The sequence below is a fragment of the Caretta caretta genome, chromosome 7 (genome assembly GCF_965140235.1).
Source record: "Caretta caretta isolate rCarCar2 chromosome 7, rCarCar1.hap1, whole genome shotgun sequence".
Classification (NCBI taxonomy): Eukaryota; Metazoa; Chordata; order Testudines; family Cheloniidae; genus Caretta; species Caretta caretta.
In genome coordinates this window covers 51671605-51685716 of record NC_134212.1, presented here as the reverse complement: position 1 = coordinate 51685716, position 14112 = coordinate 51671605, and the positions used below count along the sequence as shown (strand labels likewise).

Sequence of the window (14112 nt, the reverse complement as noted above, 5' to 3'; positions counted from 1 at the left end):
GGAACAGGGACACAGGTAAGGCTCTGTAGTGTCAGAGCTGGGAAGGGGGACACTGAGGAAGGAAACTGGAATCATGCTAGCTGGAAGTTCACCCCAATAAACATCAAATTGTTTGCACCTTTGGACTTCGGGTATTATTGCTCTCTGTTCATGTGAGAAGGACCAGGGAAGTAAGCAGGTGAAGGAATAAGCCCCCTAACATGTGCGTTGAGAGGGAGTTTTATTTCTATATTAAAACAGGTTCTCTCAGAGGCCCATTCCATGATAGGATCTACTTCTCTTGTGGAGTGTCCTTTTTTGGTGAAGGCAGTTTTGAGCATTTTAAGGTGTATATCCTAGCCTTACCAGAGAACATGCTTTGAGGAGAATCTGAGCTCCTGGCTGTAGATAAGAGATTTCTTGGTATGTTTGGGGTGGTTACTGGATCTATGAAAGTAGGTATGGTGATCCGTGGGGTTTCTGTATATAGTTTTCTGTCGAGTTCCATTGTTGGTGTCCAGGAAGTTGATGCTGATGTGGGAGTGTTCGAGAGTTTAATGGATGGGAGGGTGCGGGGGTAGTTAAAGTTGTGCTGGAGGGGTGTTAATGGGCCACTTCACCTTGAATGCTAAACAATCTTTTTCACCTTTGTATTTACCTGTAACACTCTAAGGTCATGTCTACACTGGCAAAGTTAGTGTGCCGGCAGTTACAATGCCACTCAGAAAGTGCAGAAGAGAAACCACTGTTGTGTGTTCACACTGACAGCTGCCTGCGCAATAGTGTATTCACACCTGCAGCACTTGCAGTGGTATTCGGAGCGGTGCATTCTGGGCAGCTATCCCACAGAGCACCTCTTTCTCTTTTGCCGCTAAGACTAGTGGGAAGGTCGGGGTGCGAGGTTGGAGGGGAGAAAAGGGGGAAGAATTGCAGGGCATCCTGAGTCCTGTCCCAATGCCCCATGACGCATTGCTTCGCATCCCAGCAATCCCTGTTCTTCCATCTGCATTTGGCACCATCTTTCAACCGTTTGTTTACTGCGCGCCCTGCCCTACCTCTTTCTGGCTGCAGGAATGGATCCTGAGCTGTTGACAAGAATGCTGCTTGCACTGACCAACACGTCATGAGGGGCAGTGGAATTATTCTTTAAACTACAAAGGCAAGAGTGCAACATTGATCTCGCCACGCGTAGTAGCCACAACACGAGATTGCTTGTGGCACTCACGGAGGTGCTGACCACAGTGGAACACTGCTTTTGGGCTCAGGAAACAAGCACTGAATGGTGGGATCACATCATGATGCACGTCTGGGATGACTAGCAGTGGCTGCAGAACTTTGGAGCATGTCCACTTGGCGCTCCACAACGTTTAAGAGCCACTCTGTGGCTTCTTTCTGGTGTGCCACGTTCTCCTTTCAGTTCGTCTTCTCGCATTCCCACCACTCCTTCAATTCCTATTTCTCAGCAGTGGAGTGCATCATAACCTCACGGAGGAAGTTCTTGGCCGCTTTCTAATTCTGCGCAGCCTTTCTGCCGCTGATAACAAAGAGGGAGACTGGGCTCTCAAGGTCATCTCTGTGAAGTTTAAATGCAACATTTTACAGAAGCATTATTGTTTGCAACACAGACAACTCTGATTCAGTGCTTTAAAACACAGCCAGTACTTACACACCTGTCACTAACTGGTTGACCCCAGGCAAGCCAGCACTGTAGGGGGCACCTGATAATCATTCCTGTCCCCACACTTTCCACAGGTGTAATCATTATGGAAGATATCTCGCTGCTGAGGGTGAGCAGGGAACCGAGGGAGGGTCTTCTCCAAACCTGCGGCTTCCACCCTGGCCCCTATGCAGCTTGTTGTGTGCAGCCATGGTTTTACACACACACACAGTCTCCCCGTGATGGCAAAGTGGCATGGGAAAATTATCGTTAATTGGGCGAGAAACAAAGCAGCTCTGCCAAGGAACCTGCGGCAGCGGATTGCCCAGGAGCTCTATGAGAGTTTCCTGGAGATCTCTGAGGGAAATTCACATGAAGCGAGGGAATCTATCAACACCCTGTTCTGCCGCTCAGACTAGGCATGTGGTGGGAGACAAGCCTGCTTTCTGCAACCCTCCTGCCCAGAACAACTCGCTTCAGCAATTCCCAAAATCAGATTCACTTACCAGGGGCCTCCTTTCTTGTTTGTGCTTCGCCAAGATCCGACTGCTGTGACTGACTAGGCTCCTCCGGGGTAGAGAAGAGCTCCTGGCTGCATGCATCCCTGGCCTCTGAGTCATCCTCTGCCTCTGCATCCCCCTCCCCATTAAAGATTTCCTCCTCCTGGCTCAGTCCACTCTCGACTGGCACACGAGCCAACGAAGTATCCACAGGGGCCTTTGCAGTGGAGGTCGGGTCGCCACTGAGTATCATGTCCAGCTCTTCGTAGAACCAGCAGCTCGTGGGTGCAGCACTGGAGTGGCGGTTTGCCTCCCACACCTTGGGTAGGTGTTCCGCAGCTCCTATACTGCATTGTGTCCCAGTCATGGCCCCTTTCTATCATGCATTGTGAAGTCTGTCCATAGGTATCATAATTCCTATGGCTGGAGGGCATCTGGGACTGCACAGCCTCCTCTCCCCAAATGCTGGTGTGTGGAGCAGGCATGGCCACCTGGAAAGATGTGCTGAGATCACTGCACACATCACCGAGCAAACAGGAAGGGGACTTTCAAATTTGCAAAGGAACATGAAGGGTGGGGATGACGGTTGGTCACCTGAAAGCAAGGCAGTACAGTTCAAAACCGATAATCAGAGAGGTGAGAATAAGCATTGTGGGACACCTCCTGGAGGCCAATTGCAGTGCTGTAATCGCCACGGTATCTACACTGGCACCGCAGAGCTGTAGCCCCGGTGCAGAAAGCTGTACGCCTCTTGTTGGGGTGGGTTATTTTTAGAGTGCTACAACTGTGCAGTTTCTTCACACTAAGTGGCTTGGCAGTGTATACACCTCAGGAGTTACAGTGCAGAAAGTTGCTTTACTGCGCAGAAACTTGCCAGTGTAGACAAGGCCTATGTTTCCCAATTCCCAGACCTGAAGAAGAGCTCTGTGTACCTTGAAAGCTTGTCTGTCTCACCAACAGAAGTTGGTCCAGTAAAAGATATTACCTCACCCACCTCGTCCCTCTAACATCCTGGGACTGACATGGTTCTAACACTGCACACAAGATTTTGAACTGTCATATCTCCATCTCCCAGAGCTAGAAGTGAATGCATTACACACCACATATAGTTGTCAGCTGGAATGCAGTGATTTCTAGTCCTGTCAGATCAGGGCTTTGGAGAGGAGCCCGGAACTGGAGCCCGGAGCAGCGGAACTGCAGGTTTTTGCCTGGAGCTGGAGCGGAGCCGGAGCACAGCTCCAAAGCCCTGTGTCAGATTCCAAATTACTGGACTTTATCACTGGTCCATCAATCTAGCAGTCTTTTAAAACTGATAAGGACTAAACAGAGCAAGATGGAGTGCAGTGCAGTTTCAATCAACTTTGCTTTCACATATTATACCACCCCTTAAAAGTCTCCTGCTCTCTATTCCCTTCCTATCGTTTGGCTCCACTATACCATGCCCACATCAACTAATGATAATTCTGATATTGTCTATGCTTTTAGCTACAGAAGACTTTAGTAACAATGCTCAGGAATAAGCATGACACCAACAGTTCAATCTCCCCTTAAAATTCCACTGCTTCTTGGAGTTCCTCAAAGAATTTATCATTGACCAAAATATCTCCAGGGCTAAGGCTCACTTATTCTTTACGCAATGTCCTGACACACCAACAATGTCATAGATCAGCCCACTGTGGCAAAGTATACACCTGAAAACTGAAAATTGAAATCCAATAATAAGGAGTCACTACATCTACTCTGAAAAAACTGAATTTTTTTATACCATCATGAACAGGTCGGAATATGAATGAGAGGCTGCTAAGCAGCTCTCTAACATCACATTCTACAAGCCATTACCCTATGATCCCACTGAGGGTTACCAAAAGAAACTACACCATCTGCTCAAGAAACTCCCTGAAAAAGCACAAGAACAAATCTGCACAGACATAGCCCTAGAACTCCGACCAGGGGTATTCTGTTACCCAAGATCCATAAACCTGGAAATCCTGGGCGCCCCATCATCTCAGGCATTGGCACCCTGACAGCAGGATTGTCTGGCTATGTAGACTCCCTCCTCAGGCCCCATGCTACCAGCACTCCTAGCTATCTTTGAGACACCACTGACTTCCTGAGGAAACTACAATCCATCGATGATCTTCCTGAAAACACCATCCTAGCCACAATGGATGTAGAAACCCTCTACACCAACATTCCACACAAAGATGGACTACAAGCCGTCAGGAACAGTATCCCTGATAATGTCACGGCAAACCTGGTGGCTGAACTTTGTGACTTTGTCCTCACCCATAACTATTTCACAACTGGGGACAAAGTATACCTTCAAGTTAGCGGCACTGCGATGGGTACCCGCATGACCCCACAGTATACCAACATTTTTATGGCTGACGTAGAACAACACTTCCTCAGCTCTCATCCCCTAACGCCCCTACTCTACTTGCGCTACATTGATGACGACATCATCTGGACTCATGGAAAAGAAGCCCTTGAGGAATTCCACCATAATTTCAACAATTTCCATCCCACCATCAACCTCAGCCTGGACCAGTCCACACAAGAGATCCACTTCCTGGACACTACAGTGCTAATAAGCGATGGTCACATAAACACCACCCTATACCGGAAACCTACTGACCACTATACTTACCTACGTGCCTCCAGCTTTCATCCGGACCACACCACACGATCCATTGTCTACAGCCAAGCTCTTCGATACAACCACATTTGCTCCAACCCCTCAGATAGAGGCAAACACCTACAAGATCTCTATCAAGCATTCTTAGAACTACAATACCCACCTGCTGAAGTGAAGAAACAGATTGACAGAGCCAGAAGAGTACCCAGAATTCACCTACTACAGGACAGGCCCAACAAAGAAAGTAACAGAATGCCACTAGCCATCACCTTCAGCCCCAACTAAAACCTCTCCAGCGCATCATCAGGGATCTACAACCTATCCTGAAGGACAATCCCTCACTCTCAGATCTTGGGAGACAGACCAGTCCTTGCTTACAGACAGCCCCCCAACCTGAAGCAAAATACTCACCAGCAACCACACATCACACAACAAAACCACTAACCCAGGAAACTATCCTTACAACAAAGCCCGTTGCCAACTCTGTCCACTTATCTATTCAGGGGACACCATCATAGGGCCTAAACACATCAGCCACACTATTAGAGGCTCGTTCACCTGCACATCTACCAATGTGATATATGTCTTCATGTGCCAGCAATGCCCCTCTGCCATGTACATTGGCCAAAGCGGACAGTTTTCTATGTAAAAGAATAAATGGACACAAATCAGACGTCAAGAATTATAACATTCAAAAACCAGTCGGAGAACACTTCAACCTCTCTGGTCACTCGATTACAGGCCTAAAAGTGGCAATACTACAACAAAAAAACTTCAAAACCAGACTCCAACGTGAAACTGCTGAATTGGAATTAACCTCCAAACTGGACACCATTAAATTAGGCTTGAATAAAGACTGGTAGTGGATGAGTCATTACACAAAGTAAAACTATTTCCCCATGCTTATTTTTTCCCCCTACTCACACGTTCTTGTCAACTGTTGGAAATGGGCCATCCTGATTATCACTACAAAAGTTGTCTATGTCCCATCCCCCTCCCCCACCCCGCTGATTGCTCACCTTAACTGATCACTCTTGTTATAGTGGGTATGGCAACACCCATTTTTTCATGTTCTTGGTGTGCATGTGTGTGTGTATATATCGGGCTCAAAGGGTAGTGATCAATGGCTCCATGTCTAGTTGGCAGCCGGTGTCAAGTGGAGTGCCCCAGAGGTCGGTCCTGGGGCCGGTTTTGTTCAATATCTTCATAAATGATCTGGAGGATGGGGTGGATTGCACTCTCAGCAAATTTGCGGATGATACTAAACAAGGAGGAGTGGTAGATACGCTGGAGGGCAGGGATAAGATACAGAGGGACCTAGACGGATTGGGCCAAAAGAAATCTGATGAGGTTCAATAAGGATAAGTGCAGGGTCCTGCACTTAGGACGGAAGAACCCAATGCACCGCAACAGACTAGGGACCGAATGGCTAGGCAGCAGTTCTGCGGAAAGGACCTAGGGGTGACAGTGGACGAGAAGCTGGATATGAGTCAGCAGTGTGCCCTTATTGCCAAGAAGGCCAATGGCATTTTGGGATGTATAAGTAGGGGCATAGCCAGCAGATCGAGGAACGTGATCGTCCCCCTCTATTCGACATTGGTGAGGCCTCATCTGGAGTACTGTGTCCAGTTTTGGGCCCCACACTACAAGAAGGATGTGGGTAAATTGGAGAGAGTCCAGTGAAGGGCAACAAAAATGATAAGGGGTCTGGAACACATGAGTTATGAGGAGAGGCTGAGGGAACTGGGATTGTTTAGTCTGCAGAAGAGAAGAATGAGGGGGGATTTGATAGCTGCTTTCAACTACCTGAGAGGTGGTTCCAGAAAGGATGGTTCTAGACTATTCTCAGTGGTAGAAGAGGACAGGACAAGGAGTAATGGTCTCAAGTTGCAGTGGGGGAGGTTTAGGTTGGATATTAGGAAAAACTTTTTCACTAGGAGGGTGGTGAAACACTGGAATGCGTTACCTAGGGAGGTGGTAGAATCTCCTTCCTTAGAAGTCTTTAAGGTCAGGCTTGACAAAGCCCTGGCTGGGATGATTTAATTGGGGATTGGTCCTGCTTTGAGCAGGGGGTTGGACTAGATGACCTCCTAAGGTCCCTTCCAACCCTGATATTCTATGATTCTATGATCTCTTCCTACTGTATTTTCCACTGCATGCATCCAGCGAAGTGGGTTTTAGCCCACGAAAGCTTATGCTCAAATAAATGTTAGTCTCTAAGGTGCCACAAGTACTCCTCGGTCTTTCTGCTGAAAGAACTATTTTTCCCTGAAGTGCATCTATGATTAATGATTCATGACACCACAGATGGCCTGTGACGGAGATAAGGCTATATAATCTGATGATCCCTTCTGGCCTTAAACTCTATGAAACTAAACACGTCCTAAAGGTTTTGCAGACACGATTCTTTGAAGGGAAATCATGTGCACGTACAGGTCTCTTTAGAACAGTGGTCACCAACCGGTCGATTGTGATTGACTGGTTGATCCTGGAGACTCTACCAGTCGATCGTGATCTCCAGCCTCAGGAAGGCTCCCTGCCTGCGCTGGCTCCAGATTACTCCCAAAAGCAGCCAGCACAGCCCCAGGGGAGGCTGGGGTCTCTGCGTGCTGCTCCTGCCCACAAGCACTGCCCCCACAGCTCCCATTGTCAAGGAATGGGGAACTACAGCCAATGGGAGCTACAGGGGTGGTGCCTGCAGAAACAGGCAGCATGCAGAGCAACATGCCCCGCCCCAGGGGCTGCAGGGGCGTGTTGGCTCCTTCCAGGAGTGGTGTGGGGCTGTGGCAGGCAGGGGCTTAGCCCCGCTGCGCCAGCCGGGAGCCGCCTGAGGTAAGTGCCACCCAGCGGAAGCCTGCACCCCAGCCCTGAGCCCCCTCCTGGAACCAGCACCCCATACTCCCTCCTATACTCCAAACCCCTTCCCCAGCCCTGGGTCCCCTCCCAGAGCCCACACCCCCTACCCCCTCCTGCACCCAAACTCCCTCCCAGAGCTTGCACCCCTTACCCCCTCCTGCACCCAAGCCCCTGCCCCAGGCTCAGCCCGGAGCCCCCTCCTACACTCCGAACCCCCTGGTCCAGCCCAGGGCCTGTACCCCCTCCCAACTCCGTCCTAGCTCAAGGAAAGTGAGTGAGGGAGAGCGAGCGACAGAGAGAGGGGAAGATGGAGCAGGGTGGGCCTTCGGGGAACAGGTGGGGTAGATCCTGGGTTACACTTAAATTCAAAAAGTGATGTGTGTAAAAAGGCTGGAGAACACTGCTTTCGAAAAATGGAAAGAACAGGGGCATCATCTTGAGCAACGGAAACTCCTATTTATAAACCTATGCTAAGCAAGACAGCCTGTGCCACCGTAATTACTTGTAACGGATCTGGAACAATGCTCAATTCTGCTGCGCAATACACTAAATGTAACCCTAAGTATAGCCTAAATGAGAAATTGATAGTGTGATTTTTTTAACTCAAGATAATGAAAAATCTAATATTTTTTATTATTTTGCTCCTGTTGCTGCCCTCACCACAGGACTGTGCATACATGACTATAAGTGTGCTTGTGGACACCTACCTACCAAGGTCAATTCTAGTATCCCTACTAACCAAACTACAATGCACTCAATGAAGAGTGACCTCAAAAGCTATACATTTTGATGAAACAAAAGAAGTTACACTAGTTCAGGCCTGTGCACACACAATATCACAAGACAGTCCATCAGCACCCACAGAGTAAAGCATTGAGCACATTAGAAACACTTAAGAAAAAATGGACTACTGGACAGCTCCCAGTTTAGCTTACACTGGCAAGTGAGTTAAACGTGACCAAAAACCCCACAATCTGCTGGCGAATGAGCAGCTCAGCCCTTTGGAGGCGAGGGCATTTAAAACATCACTAAGGAAGATTCTGTCACAGATATTTTTTGTAAGTCAGGGACAGGTCACAAGCAATAAACAAAAATTGGCGGAAACCTGTGACTTGTTCCTGACTTTTATTAAAAACACCCAGGAGGGGGGTGGGTGGGTGACACACAAAAACAGAGCACTGCCAGGGCTTGTAGCTGCTCCAGCCATGTGGGCAGCTCCAATGGCTGGTGGACCAGGGCTGGCTTCTGATCCACTGTTCCGGCAGCTGCTGCTCCGGCAGCCACAGGGCTGACAGCAGCTCCAGCCCTGCCCTAGAAAAAGTCACGGAGGTCCTGGAAACTCATGACCTCATTGTATCCTTAATCATCACCTTCTCCCTCACACAACCGCCTCTCTTCACTCTCCATCTAGCCATCCTCGATCCTGCCTCTGCTCTCAGTAAGCTTTAGTCCCTCTCCTGCTGGACTTGAGGAGCATAGGGACTGTGTAGGAGAGTGATAAGGTCTGAGCTAGGCTACACAGAGTTCCTATATGACTGTGACATCTCCAAAAAGGCCTAGAGAACCACTCAGCCAAACTGACATACAAGTTCACATACACACAGATGACTCTAAATGAAACCAGGCAGAATGTACTGGAGGTCCTTTCCTCGATGTCAAAAAAGCCACTGGACACAGAACATAGATGCCTATGCTGGTATGAAACATCCTATTGATAAGCACTGGCTGACAAAGGTTAGCAAGTAGCGCCTTGTAAGTGTTACCCATCATCCAGTTACTATCACAGGGTGGCAACGTGATGACATTCATGAGGAAAGGAAGGACTGTTTGAAAGCTTCCTGGGCCGGAACTTCCTTGACATAAACCACCACTTCCAAACCCTCCCCCATTAATCTACAGAGAATGCTGTGAAATGTTGCAGTTCGTATCTCTACATGCAACTATCATGCTGCTCTCATTCCTTTGTAGGAAAAGAGTTCTCTCAGTCAGAATGCCTTATCAGAATTTGGATAAGAATGTCCACATGGGCAGTTATACCAGTGTAACTATACCACTTTAAATTCACACCACTACCTGATCCCAGGATTACTTCCCCATGTAGACAAGTTCTAAGGAGAGGGTGGGCTGGGACAGAAGGGCTGTGATTTCCCTTCACCATGATAAAGTGCTGATTACCGAAGCCAATAGCTACAAGGAGGTGTGAACTCCCCGATCCATATCCATGGAACCCAGTGACAATCTGAGGCTAAGTCCTTGTCTAAACTGTAGAGTTTTTTCCACAAAAGGCAGCTTTTGGAGACGAAACAGTGGAGGTGTACACTCTGCAATGCCACTTTTGGCGACAAAACTCCTCAGTTTCGGTGACAAAATAAAACCTCGACGAGAGTCACAGGGGTTTTTTTTACGCAAAAGTTTTGTCCCCAAAGTGCCACTGTAGACACCATGCTTGATTTTATTGGTTTAACTGGCCTTCAGAAGGTGTCCCACAATGCCGATCCTGACTGTTCTGGTCAGCAGCTCCAACTCCGCTGCCCTGCAGACAGATAAGCAACCATTGGCCCCTCCTCCTTTAAAGCCCCAGTGAAATTTCACTTTTTGTTTGCTCGGCATAGAGAGCACACATCACATCTTCCCAGCTGACAATGGCAGCTCCACACGGCAAATACTCTCCTGCTTGGAGCACTGCAGAGCTGTTGGATCTGCTCTGTATTTGGGAAGAGGAAGCTGTGCAGTCCCAGCTGCACTCCAGTCATAGGAATATTGATACGGGCCGATTTCGCAAAGCTTGTGTGAAAAAGACTATGATCAGGACACACTGCAGTGCAGAGCAAAGATTGAGGTGCTGAGGCAGGCATATCAGAATGCAAGGGAGACAAACCATCACTCCGGTGCTGTGCTGAAGACCTGCCATTTCTATAAGGAGTTGGTCACTATCCTCAGCGGCGACCCAACCTCCCTGTGGATACTTCGGCAGGGCAGGAGCCAGCAGAAAGCAGACCTAATCTAGAAAACGAAGTCATTGACGAAGAGGGGGAGGCAGATGACCATGTGGAACCCACAGCAATGTTGCCCAGTGGTGTGTCCAGTCAGGAGCTGTTCTCCACTCCGGAGGTGTCTAACCAGTCTCAGCAGTCACACTTTGGTGAGAAAGAAGCAGAAGAGGAGACCCCTGGGTAAGTGGTTTTGCTTTGTGAAGTGCGGAGGTGGGTTGAAGGCATAGAAATGTACAAGGTTGGCCGGTTTTCTGTGTGCTGGACATTTCCCCATGCAGCTAAGCAGTATGGCGGAACAGGGTGTTGATGCACACCAAGATTTCACAGGAATCCTCCGAAGAGATCTCAAAGAAACTTTCCTGGAGGAAAGTTCCTTGACAGAACTGCTTTGTTCCTTCCCCCATTGAAGCAAAGTTTCCCGTGCCATTCTGCAATCACTTATGCAGGGACCAAAGAGGCACATAGGCGAGCAGCATAGAGATCAGGGAAGAAACTGCAAGTATGCAGTAGATGCACCCTTGCTCCTGCTTACTCTCAGGAGTTAGATATCTAGTATAATGACACCCGCCTGTGGAAAAGGGTGGGAAAATTTAGAACACTGTCCCTAGTCGACTGCTCCATGACCCTTTCATATTGCTTTTCTCCCCACATACAATGCCCCCCACCCCAGGGTAAACTCACCATGCTTGGGGTGTTCGCCTGCACGCGTGCTTGTCACAGGTCAGTGAAAAAGTGGTTGATATGGTACTAGACGTGTATTTTACTGTACTGTTTCAATGTTGTGCATGTACTTAGATTCATAGATATTTAGGTCAGAAGGGACCATTATGATCATCTAATCTGACCTCCTGCACAACGCAGGCCGCAGAATTTCACCCAGCACTCCTGCAAAAAACCTCACACCTATATCTCTGCTATTGAAGTCCTCAAATAGTAGTTTAAAGACTTCAAGGAGCAGAGAATCCTCCAGCAAGTGACCCGTGCCCCATGCTACTTAACAATCATGCTTCTGTATAATTTTCCTTGTGCTTCTGCAGATGTGGCCTTCAGAGGCACTCCCTACACACCGGCGGGGCATCTCTGCTGGATAAGAAAACGCCCAAGATGGAGCAAGGAAGACATGTTCCAGGAGGTGATGCAATGCTCAGATGCAGAAAAAAGGGAATGCAGGCAGTGGAGGGAAATCGAAAGGCAGGCCTACGCTAGGGATGCAACCAAGAGGATGATTAAAGTTATGGAGACGCAAACGGTTCCTCATAACCCTCCAGACAGAGCAGATGCGTGCCCACCCTCTCCTTCAGCACATTCAGAATTCTTTCCCATGCCCTCCCCAAACTCCACCCGCAAATTCCTTTCCGCTGTGTGGGACTTCTTCCTGTCCCGTTCACTCCACCTCCGAACACCTTTTCAAATGATAGCTGGACTTACGCACAGCTCTGAAAGTCAGCCCTCCCCTGGTACTTCCTCTCCCCTCCAGAAATTGCGTGTCTGTGAGGTGTTTTGAATTATAAGAACTCTGTTTCCTGCAAATTGTGATAGCAGATAGCAGCAACAGATACACAAGCAGTTAAATCACTTGCTTACATTAAATCTAGGCCACAAAAATCTCGAGTGCTTCCTTACAAAACTCAATTTCATTAAGCATTGCAATCCAGAGCATAGCAACATACATTACTGGTTCTCATCTTCAAAGTGCTCCATCAAAGCCCCTCTAATTCAAATTGCCCCCATTGTGCCCCTCTACTAGCCCTTGTATCTGGCTGCTCAAAAGCAGCAGCCAGGCGTTTTGCCTCAGCAGTCAACCCCGAGCAAATTTTCACCCTTTCCTTCACAAATATTGTGCAACGTGAAACATACAGCTATGACCATGGGAATATTATTCTCATGGAGGTCTAACCTGCAATAAAGGCATCACCAGCACACCTTTAATCTGTCAAATGCACATTCCCTGGTCATCCTGCACCTACTCAGCCTATTGTTGAACTGCTTACTGCTACCCAGGTTGCCCATGTAAGACTTCATGAGCTGTGGCATTAAAGGGTACGCCAGGTCTCCCAGGATCACTGTGGACATTTCAACATCCCCCATGGTAATCTTCTGGTCTGGAAAGAAAGCCCCTGCTTGCAGCTTTCTGTACAGGTTGGAGTTCCTAAAGATACATGTGTCATGAACCTTTCCAACCACCCCACACTGAAGTCAGTGAAATGCCCGCAGTGATCCACAAGCTCTTGCAATACCATGGAGAAATACCCTTTTCTATTGATGTACTCCGTCGCAAGGTGGTCCCATGCTAAAATTGGAATATGCATGCCATCTATTGCCCCTCCATGTGCTATTTCACGCACATGCGCTACAAAAGTCATGCGCTATTTCACGCACGTTTCCCAGAGTCACAGCCCTGCACACTTGCATTAATGCAGCCCCAACAGTCGAGTTCCCAACTCCAAACTGATTTGCGACCAACCAGTAGAAGTCTGAATTCACCAGCTTCCATACTGCGATCACCACACACTTCTCCACCAAGAGGGCAGCTCTCATTTGGGTGTCCTTGTGCCACAGGACTCTAGTGAGCTCAGCACACAGTTCCAGGAAGGTGGATTTCCTCATCCGAAAGTTCTGCAGCCACTGCTTGTCATCCCAGACTTCCATAATAATGCGATCCCACGACTCAGTGGGCCCAAAAGCGACGGTCCTTAGTCTGCAGCTGTTTCGCCTGAGTAACAGCACAAGAGAGGAGACTCTTCAAAGTTTTACAAGCTGAGCAAGATAGTAAATGTTTCATAATGAAGAACAATTAAGTTTGGTATTTACTGAACCATAAGCTATACAAGTTTCAAGTCAGGCACTAGTACTGCATTCATTTGCTATCTTCTGCCTGCAGTGCTTCAGCCTAACAGTCTGGGCTCTAAAGACAGATGTGCACAGGAGGTGGTGGAGGAGGGGAAGTGTTCCTTGTTGACAGGGTGACACAAAGTGGGGATTTCCCCGTTATGTTGTATGTGACCTTATGTGATACTTACTGTTTTCCATGAATGCTGTGTGTGCCTCAGTTCCCCTGTGTATCGCACCAATGTCTAGGTGGTGGGAATAAGTGTGTGTGACTTTTCCAGAGGCTGCTCCAGCTGCCTGCATAGATGCTATGGCCACCCCTTCGTAACCCGAGACCCAGGAGGGGGATGCGACCAGGTGACTCTTGGCCCAGGAAGTGAGACAAAGGCCGGAGGAGGAGCAACAGGCAGGGCAGGGGCCAGGCAGCTGGAAGCGAGTCAGTCTCAGCTGGCTTGGGGAGCAGCGGGCGAGCCAGAGTCCTGGCTCTGGGCTCCCCTCCCCCCAAGATGGACTTGGCTGAAAGTCACTGATTTCTGTGCTAATAAGTTCTGTTCTACGCTGTGTTCCTGTTGACTAATAAACCTTCTGTTTTACCAACTGGCTGAGAGTCATGTTTGACTGCGGAGTTGGGATGCAGGGCCCTCTGGCTTCCCCAGGCGCCCC

At 48.6% G+C, this 14112-nt stretch overlaps 1 protein-coding gene across 10 annotated transcripts in view; it reads right to left on the bottom strand.

Annotated features, from left to right (window-relative positions):
• IP6K1 (inositol hexakisphosphate kinase 1) overlaps positions 1-14112 on the bottom strand; it is a 124260-nt gene that overhangs the window by 96867 nt on the left and 13281 nt on the right. For 4 of the 10 annotated variants that reach the window (XM_048856550.2, XM_048856552.2, XM_048856551.2 and 1 more), the window contains exon 2: positions 2143-2627. The exons of 5 other annotated variants lie outside the window; for them this stretch is intronic. In XM_048856550.2, coding sequence (XP_048712507.2) covers positions 2143-2283 — 141 coding nt within the window. In that variant the 5' untranslated portion in view covers positions 2284-2627. Of the gene's footprint in view, positions 1-2142; positions 2628-13084; positions 13334-14112 lie in introns of all 10 variants that reach the window. One more of the 10 variants, XM_048856556.2, reaches the window with a different exon arrangement.